At 30.2% G+C, this 18,022-nt stretch overlaps 2 protein-coding genes across 2 annotated transcripts; one reads left to right on the top strand and one right to left on the bottom strand.

Moving 5' to 3' along the window:
• The first annotated feature begins 352 nt into the window (after positions 1–352).
• LOC133699970 (uncharacterized) lies at positions 353–2,629 on the top strand. The gene is made up of 2 exons (XM_062123521.1): positions 353–596; positions 2,328–2,629. Exons 1-2 carry the CDS (start codon positions 445–447, stop codon positions 2,404–2,406), a joined length of 231 nt encoding a protein of 76 aa, XP_061979505.1. The 5' UTR covers positions 353–444; the 3' UTR covers positions 2,407–2,629.
• Positions 2,630–15,420: 12,791 nt separating this feature from the next.
• LOC133698252 (probable WRKY transcription factor 75) lies at positions 15,421–17,704 on the bottom strand. Its single transcript, XM_062121157.1, has 2 exons — positions 17,279–17,704; positions 15,421–15,896 (listed from the first exon to the last, which is right to left on the bottom strand). Exons 1-2 carry the CDS (start codon positions 17,656–17,658, stop codon positions 15,716–15,718), a joined length of 561 nt encoding a protein of 186 aa, XP_061977141.1. The 5' UTR covers positions 17,659–17,704; the 3' UTR covers positions 15,421–15,715.
• Positions 17,705–18,022: the final 318 nt, after the last annotated feature.

Here is an 18,022-nt window from a genome sequence, read left to right on the forward strand (position 1 = left end):
GGAATTGAGTTCTAAATTGAGAAGATCATTACTCCAAGAAGTTGACATCAAAGATTTTTTTTTTTTTGACTTTCTGGTTTCAAATATTAAATTTTTAAATAATTTATTTTTAATATCAATTGTGCAAGTTAAGTTAATCCGAAACTACTCTCGCTCTTGAAAAAAAAAAAAATACCCATCGAGGGGATCATTGCTCAATAAATAAATAAGTATAGTTTTGAAGGAGAGCTATAGGGCCAACTTGAAGCCCGCGTACCTAGGCCACAGCACAATAAGTTAATCGGACCAAAAATAGGCCCATAAAAAATAAAGCCCATTTAACACCTAAAAAATTACACAAGGTATGTCTATCGTCTTCTCCAAGCCCTCGCATGGGTGACTTAAAAACCCACTTGCCTCTCCAATTTTCAAAACAATTTAGGATTTAAAAGCAAAAAATTAATAATGGGATTGACAAACTTGATTATAACCGTAGCTGGTGTAAGTGCTGTGATTCTTCTACTAAGGAGCGATGTGAAGCAATCTGCTGCTGTCTTTAGACGCAACGTCAAGCATATCCGCCACTGGCTCGAAGAAGAATCCGCCGCTGCCTCCAAGTGAGCTCGCCCCCTATTTCTCTATGAGTAGAAGTGATTATGATGTTTTTTTAGAATTTGTAGGCGTGATGGTCATTATTGATATTTATTAAATCGAATGATTTCTGATTCTGATGGGTTTAGTTCGCTGGTTCTTGGGTTGTTTATAGTATCCTTTATCTAGGAATCTAAATTAAGGAATTGGGTCTTTTTTATTTTTCGCATTGAGGATGTTTAGGTTGGACATGTTCATCTAAAAATTTGATGAACTGAACGAAACAAAATTACGTTCATTTTTGCCATTAAGAATTTCAATCTCAGTTTTGGAAAGACACATTTTATTAATTGGGTGTGATTGTTTGTGTGTGATTCTCAAATAGCGTTTGGTTAATGGCTCGGAATAGAAGAGATGTAGATAGTGGGGATGGAGGAAACTTATACTTCCTGTTTTGATAATATAGAAATTCATTCTAAAACTGCCTTAAAAATAGAGAGACGGAGATAGTGGGGATGGAGGAGACCTGTGCTTCCTGCTTTGATAGTATAGAAATTCACTTTAAAACTGTCTTAGAAACATATTTATTTTAAGTCTTTGTCTCTATCTTTCAACCAAACACATTTCTATCTTGTTTTTATTTGTCTCTCACATTCGAAGTCACTAACCAGACACAACCTTAATGATTTATTTTTGAGATATAAAATTGGTTTTCTGACATAAATTTGAGGCTAGCATTGGGGTAAATAACTTAGGTATTTTTTTGTAATGTTAAACAAGTTTAGGATAGTAAATCAGCTGGTGCATATGGATTTGAAGCGGGAATTGAATAATGACTTCAATGAGCATGGTCGGCATCTTTTCGTAACTCTTGCCCTTCATTAGTTCGCTGGTTTTTGGGTTGTTTATAGCATCCTTAATCTAGGAATTTAAATTAAGGAACTGGGTCTTATTTTTCGCATTGAGGATGTTTAGGTTGGATTACTATTAAGAATTTCAATATCAGTTTTGGAAAGACATGTAATTAATTGGGTGTGATTGATTGTGTGTGATTCTCAAATAGCGTTTGGTTACTGTCTCGGAATAGAAGGGATAGAGATAGTGGGGATAAAGGGGACATGTATCTCTGTACTTCATGTTTTGAAATTGCTGAAATTCACTCTAAAACTGTCTAGAGATAGATTTATTTTAGGTCTTTGTCACTATCTTTTCAACCACACCTTTCGTATTTGTCTCTAATATTCAGAGTCACTAGCCAAATGCAACCTTGGTGTTTTATTTTCAAGATATAAAATGGGTTTTCTTGACATAAACTTGATTCTAGCATTGGGGTAAATAACTTGGGTATTTTTGTTTTAATGTTAAACAAGTTTGGGATAGTAAATCAGCTGGTGCTTATGGGCTTGAAGCCGGTATTGGATAATGACTGAACAAGCCTGGTCAGCATCTTTCCATAACTCTTGGCCTTCATTTGTTGGAGGCTACAATATTCGTGTTCTGGCTAAGTTATGGAATTGTATTAGATTCTAATGAACAAGTTGCATATTATTCATACATTGCCTTTTAGCCTCTTTTGATAGCTTGATATTGTCTTTAAATCAAAACTAGATTGTTTCACCATGAGTTTAAAACCTGGATATAAATTGTTGACCAATGCAAAACCAAACTGTTGAATCGACTTCATTCAGTTGGCCTATGTTTACTATCTTGATAGGAGTTTACTCCTCCATTTTCAGTACTGATGTATCTTATCTCAGGGCTGCAAAAGAGGCACCACCTAAGGAACTGGAATCAAAGGTCCCCCACAAGGACATTCCGAAGGAGGATAAGCACTAGTGTCTTATCTCAGGGATATGCTGTTGTTTAAGAGATTTCGTAGTCTTTCCTTTTAATTTCATGAATATGATGGTTTGGTTACAATAAGTCTGTAGATCGATGTCCAGAGAGTCTGAAATTTCTTAATTTTGTTTTAACCTTATTCAGTCTTTAGTTTGCTGATATGCATCTACCAAGAATTTAAACTACGCTCATGATGTTGGTAAAGGAAGTTCTTTTTATATTTCGGCTTCATCACTAACATAATGACTTCCAAACCTCCTTTTAGCCCCAAACTTTGACGATTCTGAAGATTTGTCAATTTATTTCTGCTGTTGTTTATTTTCAGTCTCCGAGGGAAATCTGCAATCCTGTGACTCTTACGAGGGAGGGGGATGCCCCTGGGTGACAAGCTCATTAGGGATTAGCTATTACTGCTGTAGCTGTCTCCCTTGCATCCAAACCGAACTAAAGTTGTTTTTTATCTGTGCTTCAATCCATTACCGTTTCTTGAAATGTGGATTGAAAAAAACTGTAGGGTGCTTTGACGTATAGAGCTTATTCTTGGACTTCGACTTGCATTACTGACTGTTTATATTTATGTTTTTAAATTGTTTTGATATGCTGATTTTAAAAATAATTTTTAAAAAATAAAAAATATTATTTTAATATATTTTTAAACAAAAAATATTTTAAACTACAACCGCTATTACAATTCCAAACATACTTTATTAGTCATGTATGTGGCTGGTGTTCAAAGATCGACATACATACATACATAGCTGTAAGAACATGGTTTTCTTCGTTTTCATAACTTGGTTTACTGGGGTTTTCTTTTGATTTTGACATGTGTGAGGGGCATCCTTAGCTCAGTTGCGTAAGTGCATACCATTATTGATCAGAACCTAACCCGGTCTACACACTTGAAATCTATTCAAATAGGCTGTGTGAAATATGGAGGTTTACGCCAATCGATTCCATTAGTTGGCCAAAAGTCCATCTGCTGTGTTCATGGTTTGAAGGGAGAAGAAGAGAATGGATGTCGATGACTTGACTCTTCCTCAATTATGGACTTTCGCTGTCAATCACAAGATCACCTCACTCGTGGAAACGTGAAAAGGCTGTGGAAAACAAAGCATAAAAACCACGTCTTTTTTCTTCTACACTTTTCCATCCTCATGCGTTGATTAATTGTTTTTCTCGTACCAAATTTATGCCAAGAAATGTAATTGGCACTCTTCAATCAGTGCTTACACCAATTTACCTTTTCCATGACAGATTAAATTCAAAACCAACCCGCAACTGCCTAGATGAAGGACATTAGTCTCAAAGTGGAGCACCATAAAATAAACAATCAAGTACTTCACAACCTCTTGGCAACTCACAACTAGAAAAAGGGTTAGGTGGATTACTGAATTACCATACAAGATCATAAGATCAATGCGTATCGTAAATATTTTCAATATTTCAAGACCATTGACTATATAAAAGGAGCCAACTAATTCGGCAATTAATATTGAAGGGGTGGAGGCCCTGTTTTTTTGAGGAAGTCGTCACCAGCTGGGCTCACTGGAAACATTCCATTGTAGTCATTGTTGGTTTCTTTAGCATCCAAAACAAAAACTGATCCTACTGGGAAGATGGATCAAAATGGAATGCACCAAGTGGCGCATATCAATCCAAGAAGTCTGTTTACAAGAGAACCCACGGAGGAAATTATTGTAGGAAAAGAATATTGGATAAAAAAAAAATATATCATTATTACAGAGAAAATTATCAATATAATAAACTCATCGCTAATATCCGTAAGTGAATCTATTAATAGTTTTTAAGTTTTAACCTGGCAATCAAACCCCTTCTCCCCTTCCCCTACTTATTCTTTTGCTTTCATTTTTTTTTTTACAAAAAACAATAAAAGATCACTACCTACTCGCTCAGTTGGAGTGATCTTTAAAAAGAAAGAAGTTGAAAAGTTTCTCCTACTAGTTAGCCTAATTATTTAGCTGGAAATTAAGTCAGCAGAAGTACCCAATTGATATGTTGTTGAAAAAGCATACAAAACATCTAAAGATGTTGTTGTTCTAGAATTAAGGCAACAATAACACCTAGGGGTGAATTAGGTATTTTACTAATGATAAAAAAAATATTGCAATTAACTCAATTAAATACAATTAACCAATAATATAATTTAAAATGCTTAAAGTAAAGAGTATAGGGATAGAAAGTGCAAGTTTAGTTTTTAACATGGTTCAACAAGCCTGCATCTACACCTCAAGTATTTAACCAATCTTGAATATTGTATTTTTTACTAATCCAAGCCAAAGATTATAATATTCTTAATGAATCCTCACTAAGCCCTTTTTCACAACTTGAAGAAATATCTTCTTCAAGATTTCTCATCTTGGTTGCTTGATTTTTAGACGAGGCTTAGAAAAAATCCAAAAATATGCTCAAAAAAAGATAATTTTCAGGCTAGAAAAACGTTGCAGTTTAGAAGGATTTCATACCTTCGTACATCTCGAAGTCTGTATAGGCAGAATATGTTCAGCAAGTGATGTCCAAGTATTTTATGCAACAATCACAATTCGGTGCAGAGAATCAAAACAAGCAGATCCATGGTTTCATTACTATGCACATCGGCGAATTTATTCCGTTTGTTTCGTATATGAAGCGGATACTAAGATTCTTTTTTATTACATCTTTTTTCAAAATTATTTTTTATATGAATATGTTTAACTAACATCAATTTTCTTTTGCAGGCTATAATTATTGGACGTAAACCAAGATCGATGAAGTTTTTTATAGAAATGCATGCGTGAAATGATGACTATCAGAAAAGGGGTGCAATAGCTTATAGATAGATGAGCTTAGTACTTTATGGTACATTGAATTTCAACAATTTCTTTTCTTAAGTTATTATTATTTTGGATTTGCTGACTTTTTTTTAAGGAAATATATAACACCTGGTTGTAGAAGAGATACAAGGATGATCCTTCGACCCAACCGGAAATTGATCTAGAAATGTGGTTGGAGGCAGGATCATTTGGTAGACTTAATATCTCAAACATTATGGTTAAGGAATTGTGGATGACCTAAAATGTTTCAACTGTTAGATACTCACAATTAGTTCCTAGCACTCAAACTCCAAAGTTCGAGGGGGTTTTAAACCAACGAGTTAAGCTCGGATGACCCATCTTGTTGTTAAGACATAACGACTTAGTGCTGAAACGACCGAGCTCTGGTGATTGTACATGGAGTTGTAAACAAACAGGTGGTATATGTTCTCCCCCTCATTGGCCCTATGGTCTTGGCGAAGACATGCCTCCTCTTCCAACTCCTCTATTTTAGATTAATTGTATTTGAACTAATAATTTTTTAAATCTATAACAAATATTTGATTTTTATTTTTATTTTAATTATTTTCTACTCAGTTTATTAGATATTTTTTAAAAGATGATATTTTACTAAAATGACTGACGGTCTTATCGATGTATTAAGTTTGTTAGTATATTCCAGAAAGTTAGAGAAAAATTACTTGAAATTTCACTCCCACTTTTTAATTATCGACGAAATTAAATCACCGGTATTATTTTAAAAAATCACTGATGGAATTGCAAAAAGTTTTTTTTGATGAAATGTTATATTCACCAATGAAAATATCAATAGAATAAATCGGGTAATTGTTTTTTCTCTGGCATGTTTCCTGTAAAGCCATCAGTGATTACATTACCGATAAAATGACCAATAAAATAGGAATTAATGAGAAAAGTTTTTTTGATGAACAGTAACTATCTGTATGCCTATCGGTAAAAATCATGCTAATGGAATCATTGTCTAATTGTCGATAAAATATTTGATCGGTAAAATGTAAAATTCTTATAACCGGTAAAAGCAAGCTTAAGGGTTGCATGATTGTCTATTTATTAATGTCTTTTACATGTCTAAGTATTTCCATCCATGTAGGTCCAAAATGGAGGTATTTGGGTATCTTGTTTATTCAATATAGACACCTAAATGTTTGCATTGGCTCTTGATTACTAGTATTGCTTGTGCTATATCATTATTTGTGGAACATTAAACTAAAAGAATCAAGTACCAAACTGAAAAAAAAATATTTCTAAGACTAACATAATTATCTAGAGACAAGAATAAGGTTAAAGAAAAAAGCAATGCATGAAAAATATACAACTAGGAAGAGAGAAGATGGACTGGGCAACTAGTAATGTTAAGTGGACTAGGATATTTTATTCTATTTTCAATAAAAAATAAAATTATTTAGAGTCTACAAATGTTGATTTTATAGGTGAATATGCCATATAGACAATCAATTAGTTACACATATGTAAAATATATTTATAATTAATAAAGGCTTTCTTTATCTATAATATTCAATTATATTTGATTAATGAATCTAATGTTTGATTAATGAGTCTAGAGTAAAGATAAAGTTCATGAAACAATAACGTTTTACATAAGAAATTATAAAACTTTTATAATTATAAGAATCCTAATGTATCAAAACATTGTTTCTAAATGGTCCTAGTCAATGTTCTAGTAAGACTAGACATTAATTAGAGTTATTAAGACCGATGTATATTATGTTTCTTCCTTCATGAAAGGAAGCAAATGCTCTCATAAACTGAAGTGTGAGAGATACTTGAAACTAATATGTAGCTACTTGTCAGATGACATATACACTGAACTAACCCGTAATATAATTATATATGCAGAGATCATTTATGTCTATAGAAAGGTTCACATGGTAGTAGTGTAAGTGATTCTTAGACTTGAGATCACTAAGTTATCATATATTAGGAATGTTATGTTTTGATCTTAATCACCTGTTGTCCTAATCAAAGGAAACAAACAAATAGATATAAATATATAAAGATATTTGAGTAATCAAGAGAGGATTCTTCACTTTAGGTGAATCAAAAAAAGTAATACACCATATGTTCTCAAACAGTATTGATTGTGAAGTCCTTAGTCAAGGTGAAATAAGTTTTGAAAAGAGTTTCAAAAACTTATTCAAATAATCAATTTTTATAATGTTGAGAACTAAAATGATTTAACAAAGTAGATATATTTCATGTTATAATGTCTAAATTATAACATTCTTGACGAATGAATAATAATTACATTAAGAAACCAGTCACCGAAAGGTAAAGTCAAACCACTAATGATTTTTTTAATATTTTGGAGGATCATGACAAGTTGCTAGACATTGTAGTTGATCTTTAAATATAAGTCATTCAATTATTGATTTGATAATAAATTAAATTTTGTAATTTATTTAATTTTATTTTATTTAGGATTAGGATTTATATTTGAACCAATTTATTAGAGAACCTAATCGGTCATATACAGAAGAATCATTGGTCATAAATTAAATTAGGATGAATAATCAAGTGCACTTAATTGTAAATAAAGTTTAGAAATTAAGGACCATAATGTAATTAATATAGAGGATTATAATTCTAGACCTAAAAAAGATCAAATAGGGACTTGATTAAATAAATTTTTATAATTATCATATAGTAATATATGTGATATTATTTAAATGGTAAATTGATATTTTTCCATTCAAAAATTAAAAGTGTTAAGGCGATTTCTCACTAGTGGTTTGTGTGGATTGTCATTAGAGGTCAGAAATTTAAATGGCTTGTGGTTTATGACAACCCAGCTTTGAAACAATTATTCAAAGCAAAAAAAAAAAGCATCTAGTCTTCAGGTAATCTTCGCATAAACTCTAAAAAACTCTAGATGTATCTAACAAGATCCTCAAGACTCCTGAAATATTTTAAATTTATTTTTTTCATTGCATGTATGTGTTTTAAGAAATCCAACATAATTTTTTGTTAGGAATAATTACAAGTAGGGAGTAATAAATTTTGCTTTAAATATGAATTGTGTGACTTTTAGCCAATCCTCAACGAGAATGGTCTCATACCTATCTTTAACAATTATTTTTTGTTATTTAGAGAAAACTAGTTAGGGGTACCTATGATATGGTATGGGTAAGAATTTAAGCTAATTTGCAAGAGATAAAGACTCTAGTGTTTTGGAGTTTTGCTTTAAATATAATTTGTGTGACTTTTAGTCAATCCTTAACATGAAAAGTCCTACCTACCATGATTATTTTTTTTATGTCATTTAGAAAAAACTAGTTAGGGTACGTGTGTTATGTTATGGGTATGATTCTAAGTCGATTGCAATACAAGATATAACAGCTCAAATATCATAGATATGTTTTTTTGGCATCGTAAAAAATTTTAATTGAAAACTGAAAAGATGATATTTTTGTTTTATAAAATGAATTGAAATATATCTAAATAAAAATTAAAATAAAAGTTTGATCTTCACTATAATAAGCAAAAAATAGATGAATAAGTAAATACTTGATCTTCATAACTTTTAAGTTTTTTTATTTAATTGTATGCAATAAAAATAGATATTAGTAAGAAAGACAATAATTTAAATTTTAGAGAAAAAAATATTTTTTTTGTTAAAATTCTTTGTTCTTAGTATGGTTTATTGAATACAAATAAAGGTAACTGAAATAGAAACTATAAAAAAAATATTGATTTGAAATAAGTGTAAAAAATGCACATCTCTAATAAAAACTCCCTTTTCTTATTGGTATATATTTTTCATATATATATCAAAACACGTCTTTTTTTAAGTATTGGTTTTTAAATTAAAACCTATCATAATCTTAAAGGGCAATTTGAATAAATAAATAAATAAAACACAAATTGATAATTTCTAAGTGAAATATAAAAAATATAAAATCTAAGAAAAATCATATAAAAAATTTTTAAATATATATTTTATTTGCATTAAATTTTCATGAGAGGAATTGTTTTTAAAAAATTAAGCAATTAGTTTCATATATAATTATTAATATTAATATTATCATTAGAAATTATAATATTATTTGAGAGCTATGACATAATTGAATGATTATTTAAATATCATTTGAATAAGTTTATTTAAAAATAACCGTATTATAAAATGTTAAAAAATAAAAATAATTAGGGTCATTTTAAAAAGATTAAATGCATATAAGCAAGAGAGATCGATTAGGTCACATACCTTGCCCAAAACTATAAAGCCTAGGCTCACAATCCTTTTTGTTTTTTTAAAAAAGAGCCGACGATGTGTCCTTTACCTTTATATAAATATCCTTAATGATGTGTCATCCACCTATAAGATTTTTCTACTAACAAAGCTAGCTAGTGGTTGAAAAATCTTAGTCTAAGTTTTTAAATTCCAAACACTCAATTTTCAACATCTCTTACTCATACACATGAAAGAACAATCATATGGATCTCTCGAACACTATTTAATGTGAACCAATGAACACCAAGAAATTCGTTACACGTTTTAGGTGATCTAATGAAAAGACTTAGGGTTAAGAGGTTCAAAGAGGTTTTCAATTGATTTCTTCAAGATACATGGGTTAAGGTGGACTTAAAAAAGATATTAAATAATAAGGTATAAGTCTTGATTAATTTAATTCATGTTCAAGAAGAGCTTGTAGTTGGGCATTAAGACATTACAAAGAAATTAGAATAAAAAGATTCAAACATGCTAGTTTTGACATTTCACTACTGTTTTGGTCATAACTGAAGCTACATAAGAAATGTTAATATGATTCTAGTTTCATTGGAAAGTAGACATCCATATATTTTCAGTGATATATATCACACATTATAATTATTGAATATGAGAGAGAACCATGTGTTCAAAGTTGGGCTTTGATTCTGCTAGTAGATTAAAAAAACAACTTTAGTCTTATTTAAATTAGTTGGGGTATTTTTTTTATATATTTTTGTTATTATTAGGCCTTTCAGAGATATTAGGGCCTTTATTTTAAAAAAATTTCATTGAATTATCATTATTTATTAGTTTTATCCATATTGATTAGGGATATCCTATTAGATTTATGATTTTTTCTACTATAAATACTCTTTTGTAAAATGTTTTTTTTTTTGAGAAAATATTACTTTTAATAAAGAAATCGGCATTCTACCTTCCAATTATCCAAAATTTCAAAATTAAATTTATAAACTAACTCACACATATATCATTTCGTCGTGGCTGTACCAAATTGTTTTCTAACAAAAAAAAATATTCAGGTACAAAAAACATGCTTTAAAGAACTGAGAGAAATCCACAACTTGGATTATAAACAACAATAGTAAATGGGTTTAAAAAAATGATCAGGATGACCTAAAAAAGAAAAAAAAATTACAAAAAAAAATGACTCGAGTTAACCTAAGTTAGCATGTCAAGCCTGCATCCTAAGTCGTGAAGCCAGGATAACCAAATATAGAATTATGAAATAACAAATCAATTAAAAAAACACCTAAAAAAATCAGCAAAGCCTAATAAGTCCACTAAACCCCACGAGTCGGGTTAGACAAACGAGACAACCTAATAGAAAGCAAAACAACAAAAAATATGAAGTCTAATTCTCTATCAACCTAATGTTAAAGGATAAAACCAAAAAAATTATTAATTTTTAAAAAGATGACCTAAAAAAAGACCCAATTAAGCATTGGCTTGCCTATCATACCCGTGATCTAAGTCATGAGACTAAGATAACTTCATTAAAAAAAAATCGAACAAAATCACCTGGTTTAACCTTTCAAACCCGTAATCTGGGTAAAATTAAAAAGGAAAAAAATGTAAAAAAAAAACATGAAAAAAGTTTAATGTCAACCTAGTTTTAACCTTTGAAACCTATGACTCGAATTATGGTACAAGATGACTCCTTTGGAAAAAAAAACACGAAATGTAATTCCTAACCAACCCAAAAGTTTGAAGGATGAAATTGAAAAAAAAACATTAAGAAGGATCCAAAATAAAAAATAACAATCAAGAAAATGATGATGGAATTTGACACAAAAAAATGATAGAACACCTTTAAATTTTGACAAAATAACACAAATGTGGAGGAAAGAGATGAGAAAAGAAATAAAGACCACTATAGCCTTATTGTCGCTTATTCGTCGACACACATTGTACCACCAGAAAGAACTCGTCATACCACTTCCATCGCAATCATGGACAACGTGTAAGCCATCAAGGAAGCCGCATGTGCTGTTAGAGGAAAGCGACTTCACTACACACATTGGCGCTTGCAATGTGCTCTCCAACAAAGTTGTCTTACCCATCCTTTTCAATCCCTAAAATTGTTTTAGTTTTGAATTTGATCCCCCAAGTCTTCATTGTTTTATATCAATAAAATTAAATTTTATTTTGTAAAATTTAGTATCAAATGCATGTCAGAATTTTTTTTCTTATATTGTGCGATCCTTGTATCTAGACAACCAAGAAAAACTATGAAGTCTAATAAAATAACAATAAAAATTCAATATGAAAGGATTAAGTTGAGAAAAAAATGAATGGCAAAAAGGATGAATCTCTCCCCTTCTCGTACAATTTATTTCTTGATTTTTGTAAGAAAAGAGAGCCCAAAACTTGTCTAGTATTCAAATTTTGTTATGGTTACTTTATTTATTTTAGTTCAATTTAATATTTTTAAATTGAGAGTCAAAATCTATTCCAACAACTCCATTTTCAAATTAATTTAATATAAAATAATTAAAACAAGAAAAAAATGATTGAAAAAATTAAACTTAAAAAAAAACAATTTATAAATCCATAAAATTTATATTTTATATTAACACGCTTCCTATGTTGCCATGAGAACTCAAAGAAGATTCACTTTTTCAAGACAAGGATAATCTTTTAAAAAACAATTCCAACTTCTCCGTATAGTACTTGAAGAACCCCTTTATATATATATATATATATATATATATATATAGAGAGAGAGAGAGAGAGAGAGAGAGAGAGAGAGAGAGAGAGAGAGAGAGAGAGAGAGAGAGAGACGCACACTGTTCAACATTAAGAGCCCAAATGTGTTTTTGCTTCTTTTACACGTGTGTAGAAAAGACAGCCATAGATATACAACACATTTGGTCAAGATAAGGTTAATCATTCCCTTATGTCACACGTTGCGGCCATTAATTTCTGCAGTGTGACAACTGCACAACTGGGCATGCATGCAGCCTAAGAAAATAATGCTGCCACCTACATGAACTTCTTTTTATTATTATTATTATTTATTTATGCATAAAGTGAAATAAATTTCGAAGAATTCAAGCTCGATTTAAAAAAAAAAAAAGAATGTTGCAAAAAATACAATTTTCTTGAATTTACCTTTAGCCCCTTTGACTTTTCTCCTTCCACCTACAATTATTTATCCGAATGCAAGATGAAAATAACTAAATATTAAAGTGGTTAATTAAAAAGAATTAATTAGTTAAAATGCTAATTTTCTTTTTCTTTATTTTGATAAATAAATTAAGATCCTCCTATGAAAACATAAGTTTGTTTCGTGTTGTGTTGTCTCGTGAATATTGATGGACTTAATTGTCAACTAAATTATGCTGAACTGACAAAGCAAATGTAAAAAATTCAAACCCTTTGAAACTATATATCCCATGGGATTAATGCTCTTGAAACAGGACCACCAGGCATGTTCTTCCCGTCTTAACCACCATTTCATGTTTTCTTTTTCTCCTTTTCTATTTTTCTCCAGATATTATTTAAAATTAACTTCTCCCTCTCTTATATATCCATGCCCTCACATTCATGATTTTTTTAAAAAAATTTTGTATGCAAACAATAATCTAAGAATTATTAGGAAATATCTAATTATTTGACTTTCATATTCCCTTTTTTGTTCAATGAAAAACAGTAAGAAATGTTATAATTTTCATTTTTTTATAATAATTATTAGAATCGATTGAAATTTTTATGTTCAAGATTTCCTTTGTTATTTTCAAAATTATTTTATTATCATTTTCACAATTAATTAAAATGCTCGCCCTTCAAGTGCCGCGTATGGTGCCTCCTAACATAAAAAAAAATGCTCTTCCATCATGTATTTGGAAGCACTGTTGTGTTATCTTTCTATTGGTGCTACAAGGATCTTCGGTGGTGGTCTGATTTGTCGTCAGTGTTTCTTTTTTTTTCTTTTTATCTCTCTTCCCTTGAAAATTACAACTTGGCTCTCTTAGGTGTTGGTATTTCAACTTTAATCCCTATTATTTTGATTTTTTATTTTTGGTCTTAGTCCTTTTGTATAACTTTTATTTGTTTTTAATCTCATCCTTAAATCCCAATTTATCAAATATTATATTCTTTAATCTGATTCTCATTATTTGGATTTTTAATTTTTTTTTATTTTGACATTTTTGTAAAAGTTTTATTGATTTTTATGTTATCCTTGAATTCAAATTAATGGTATTATGTTTTCCAATTTGGTTCTCATTGTTTTGATTTTTAATTTTTTTTCTTGGCCTTTTTGTAAAAGTTATTTTTTTTCAATTTCATCCTTTAATTACAATATTATTTTTATTTTTACATCAATTTTGAGCCCTATTCTTTTTTAAAAGTTTTTTTCCTTTCACTAAATTGATTTTTTTATCTCACCCTTCAATTAAATATAAAATTTATTTTGTATATTAACTTTGATCCTTATTTTTCTAATTACTATTTCTTAAAGTCCTTTTGTATAATTAAATTTTTTTTGAATTTCATCATTCAATATATAATTGATTGGGAATTGAACTTCATGATTTTTTTTTAGATTCGGTACTTTAGGTCTAATGACTTGAGTCATGGATTTGAAAGGTAAATATAATTGTTTTTATAAAAAAAAAAAGCTTTATAATTCTTTTTTTTATCTGGTTATTCCAATCATATAATGTAGATTGCAAGTTTGACGAGATATCTCAGGTCAGGTTAACTCAATCCTAATTAGTGTGGTTATAATTTTGGTATGGCCGATTTTTTTTTATGTCTTTTCTTACTTCATTTCAGAACCTCTAAACATTATTTTTTACAAAAAAAAATAGTTCGGTCCTACCTCAAAACGCGAGCATGGAGACTAGTTAAAAACTAAATTAATATCTATGAAAATGTAACATATAAAGAAAATGGAATCTTCGGAGAAAGCCACATTTGGATGCCACCTTTGATACATGTGTACCATATTAATATTAAAATTAATTAACAAGAAATTAAAAGAAATGGTGATTTTACTGTGCACCACCTTACAAAAAAGCTATTCATTGTACTAGTATTTTTGTTTTTTTCCTTTGATTTTTTTGTTTTATTAATTTATGTTTTTCCTCTAATTTATTCCTTCAACATTTGATTTGTTAGAGAATGAGTTTCATAATTTGTTATGGTTTGTATGTGGTATCTTGATCTCATGACTCGTGTCATGGGTTTGGCGGATTAGTCTGGGTTGACTTAGGTTGTTTTTTTTAATTGATTGTTTTTCAATTTTATCATAAGTTAACTGAAAATTGAGCTTCATAATTTGTTTCAATTTATTTTCTATAAAGTTATATTGGTCTGATGACCAAGACCATGAGTTTGACAGGTTAACTAAAGTTGACTAAAGTCATTTCTTTTTTTTTTAATTGATTATTTAAAAAAAATATCCTTCAACATTAGATTAATTGAGAATATTTAAATTTCATTATTTATTTTAATTTTTCTTTATAAGGACTTATCATGGTCTCAAAACTCGTGTCGATTTAATATTTTATCTTCTTAATATTTTTTTTAAAAAATATTGTCTTGAATTTTTATGAATCAAACTATATTTTTATTGATCGTCTAAATTATTTTTGAACTTGTCAAGTCGATCAAGTCATATCAGGTCAATCTTTACTTGATTTTTTACTAGAAAACTATTAGCAATGCCTGAATAGTTTTTTATATATAAAAAAATAACCAAACTCACAGCGTAGCGCAGACCAACAATTTTGCTGATTCTAAAACTGCCAAAATATACTATATATTTTTTTTAGATTGTTAAAAGCAAATGAGTTGTGATTCAACTAGTGTTAGTGTTTACTTCTATTTAAATTCCGAAACCATTACAAAAAGAAAAGAAAAGGACGGATAATTAAGATAAAGGAAGGAGATTGATCAGATAACTACTTGCGCGATAAGGAATTTCGATTCTCTTATTGAAGTTGAGCCCACCTTAGCTGATTTATTTACATCATACAATCCCACCAATGTGAAAGAAAGAACTGAAAAGAAAAGAAACTGACAGATTACAATATATTTGCCAACTAAAGAACATAATTCCATAAATTTGAAGCATGCTGATCGATCTCCAGCTAGCCCTTACTATATATATATATGAATCCAACCTTATTAGCATACGGAAAATACACTACTTGATATTGGTACAAAGCATACATGATTTTGACCCTATTCGATGATCACTTCAAAAGGGAGTACTGTAAATTTGCATCTGGCTCAAGATATGTTCAAAATTATCATTTGGCTTCTCTATAGGATGGGTGTGCATTCCTTCGTAAGTAGTCACTACAACACCTTCGTCTTTGGTTAGGCGTTGGACTTGCTTCTTTACGTTACACCCTTGATACGTGCATCGATAATAGCTCCTGAAAATGAGAAATTACAATCTGTGAGTTACTTCCTCAAAAACTTTCTTGCTAATGTTAAAATCGAGAGTTATTGCACAATAAATATCGAGGTAATGATCATTTGTAGCTTAACTTCGAGCCTTCTTTTAATTAGTAATCAAGAAAAACTTATATAATATTGAAGTAAAATTGTTAAAAATCCGAGTTATGCACCCTTATTAATCTTATTCTCTTGATACTCAAAATTTCAAATCATGATATATCAAGGCATATGTATGTACTCCTTAGACCTAAAAAGGTAAGCATCAGTTGTTGCTGCAACTCCTCGATTAGACCTAAAAGGAAGGAGAAAGAAAGAAATATGCATCTCTTTAACCACTCAACCTCACCGTTTAAGTTTCTTTGATGCAGTAATTAAATGATAAATGTATATGTCCTTCATTTGAGGCTGGATCTAGGGTATAGCCATCAAAATGCAAGTGCCTGAACTTACCTGATCATCAAATAAAGTGTTACTGTTTTAGTTACTTTATGCATCCATATGATTTATACAGAATATACTGGAGAAACTAAGTGCTACTTTACTCTTCAATGTGCTAGCGTTTCAGTTCAAGTTTAGGTAAGGAATAAATGTAAGCTTATGTTAATTAATACAAGATTTGGTTATGTTTTTTTTTTTCTTTTTTCTTTTTGATCATAGATTTGATTGTGTTTGACAGACGAGCTTCTATATTAAGTATTTATAATTGATCAAAGCTCTCCTGGGATCTACTCTTGTACAAGATTCATAGCACAAAACATCTTTCTCTTGATCTACTATACAATGCATGTAGAGAGACACTTCAAAGGAGGGCATTCTTCTATTGAAGTTATTACATATCAATAAATATCCATACATAGGTTTAAACAAAAGAAATCTGCAATCCTTTTTTTTTTTTTTGAATAAGAAATCTGTAATCCTTGAAAATTCATTTTGATGGTTGAATTCCTTAATTAATTTTACAATAAGAGTAGAGGGAGAAGGGGCTCGGCAGAAGGAAGGAGAAACCCTAAACCAAACTAATTGTTAAAAGGATCAGAAAATATCAACATATTTGCACTTCGAAGGATTATTAGAGGATACTCACATCAATGCAAAAGGATTCATGCATGCGTGCATCAAAGTCTCTCAACCATAACCCTATCTGAAAGGAAGATTTTCCCTAAACACTTTCTCATATCTAGTGGGAGATCCAGCAGGATCTTGCTTTCGGCCAAGCCGCAGGATAAAATTGCTAGTGGGGTCTAGTGAGAATTTAATTGCATAATCATAGTCTTAACAAAAAAATGAGAAGAAAAAGCAAATGTAATTATCAAACAGAAGTTAGACATAGCTAGAGAAATCAATATATATAGAGTACCTTGGAAATTTGTTGTTCTTCACTGCCTTTTGTCCATACTTCCTCCATCTATAACCATCATCAAGTATATCAACTTGACTCCTGGTTTGAAAAGCATACTTGGGCTTTCTAATCTTCTTCTCCCCTTTCTTCTTGGCTGCTTGAGGCTCAGTTTCAGACCCGATTGCACAGCTTGCACTTTGAGAATTTAGGTCGTTATTAATTTCGGGTGATGTTCTTGGTACTGGGTGTCGAGTTTCTGTCTTCAATCCCAAGAACCCACCTGAACTATCTGCTTGAAAATTATGAAAAACATGAGAACTATTTGTCATGCTTGAAGAGACAGGGTAGTTTGGTGATCCTGTCGACGAAAAAGGAAATAACATTTGGAACTTTTCCATGGAAAAACCAGCTCTTATAAAAGAAGAGGAGGAGCGGAAGAAGGAATTAAAAAGGGAAGGCCTCAAGGGGTAGAGAGTACACGATATATAAAAGGAAGGGGCGGCTTGGTGGCTAAAAGCCACGAAATAATAATAATACTAATAAAAAAAATCCAAAGAGATATTCAGTGTTTATTTTTCTTTAAAAAAAAAAAGTGTCGTAAACGGCACGAAAATTCTTCCAAGGAGAAAAGAAATTAAGCTGCTTCATTAGCGGGTTGATTTGGAAAAGTAAGGTGGAAAATAAAGGCGGCTTCATCATTATGATTAAGACAATAATTTGTACGGCGATTCATATTAAATACATTACTTAAAAGAATATTTT

This window comes from Populus nigra, chromosome 1 (genome assembly GCF_951802175.1).
Source record: "Populus nigra chromosome 1, ddPopNigr1.1, whole genome shotgun sequence".
Classification (NCBI taxonomy): domain Eukaryota; kingdom Viridiplantae; phylum Streptophyta; class Magnoliopsida; order Malpighiales; family Salicaceae; genus Populus; species Populus nigra.

Excerpts from the sequence above, each read along its gene's own strand:
- LOC133699970 (XM_062123521.1), top strand. The coding sequence starts at position 445 with ATGGGATTGACAAACTTGATTATAACCGTAGCTGGTGTAAGTGCTGTG. Across the intron at positions 597-2,327 it reads GAATCCGCCGCTGCCTCCAA|GGCTGCAAAAGAGGCACCAC; the intron begins GTGAGCTCGCCC and ends ATCTTATCTCAG.
- LOC133698252 (XM_062121157.1), bottom strand. The coding sequence starts at position 17,658 with ATGGAAAAGTTCCAAATGTTATTTCCTTTTTCGTCGACAGGATCACCA. Across the intron at positions 15,897-17,278 it reads AAGAACAACAAATTTCCAAG|GAGCTATTATCGATGCACGT; the intron begins GTACTCTATATA and ends TCTCATTTTCAG.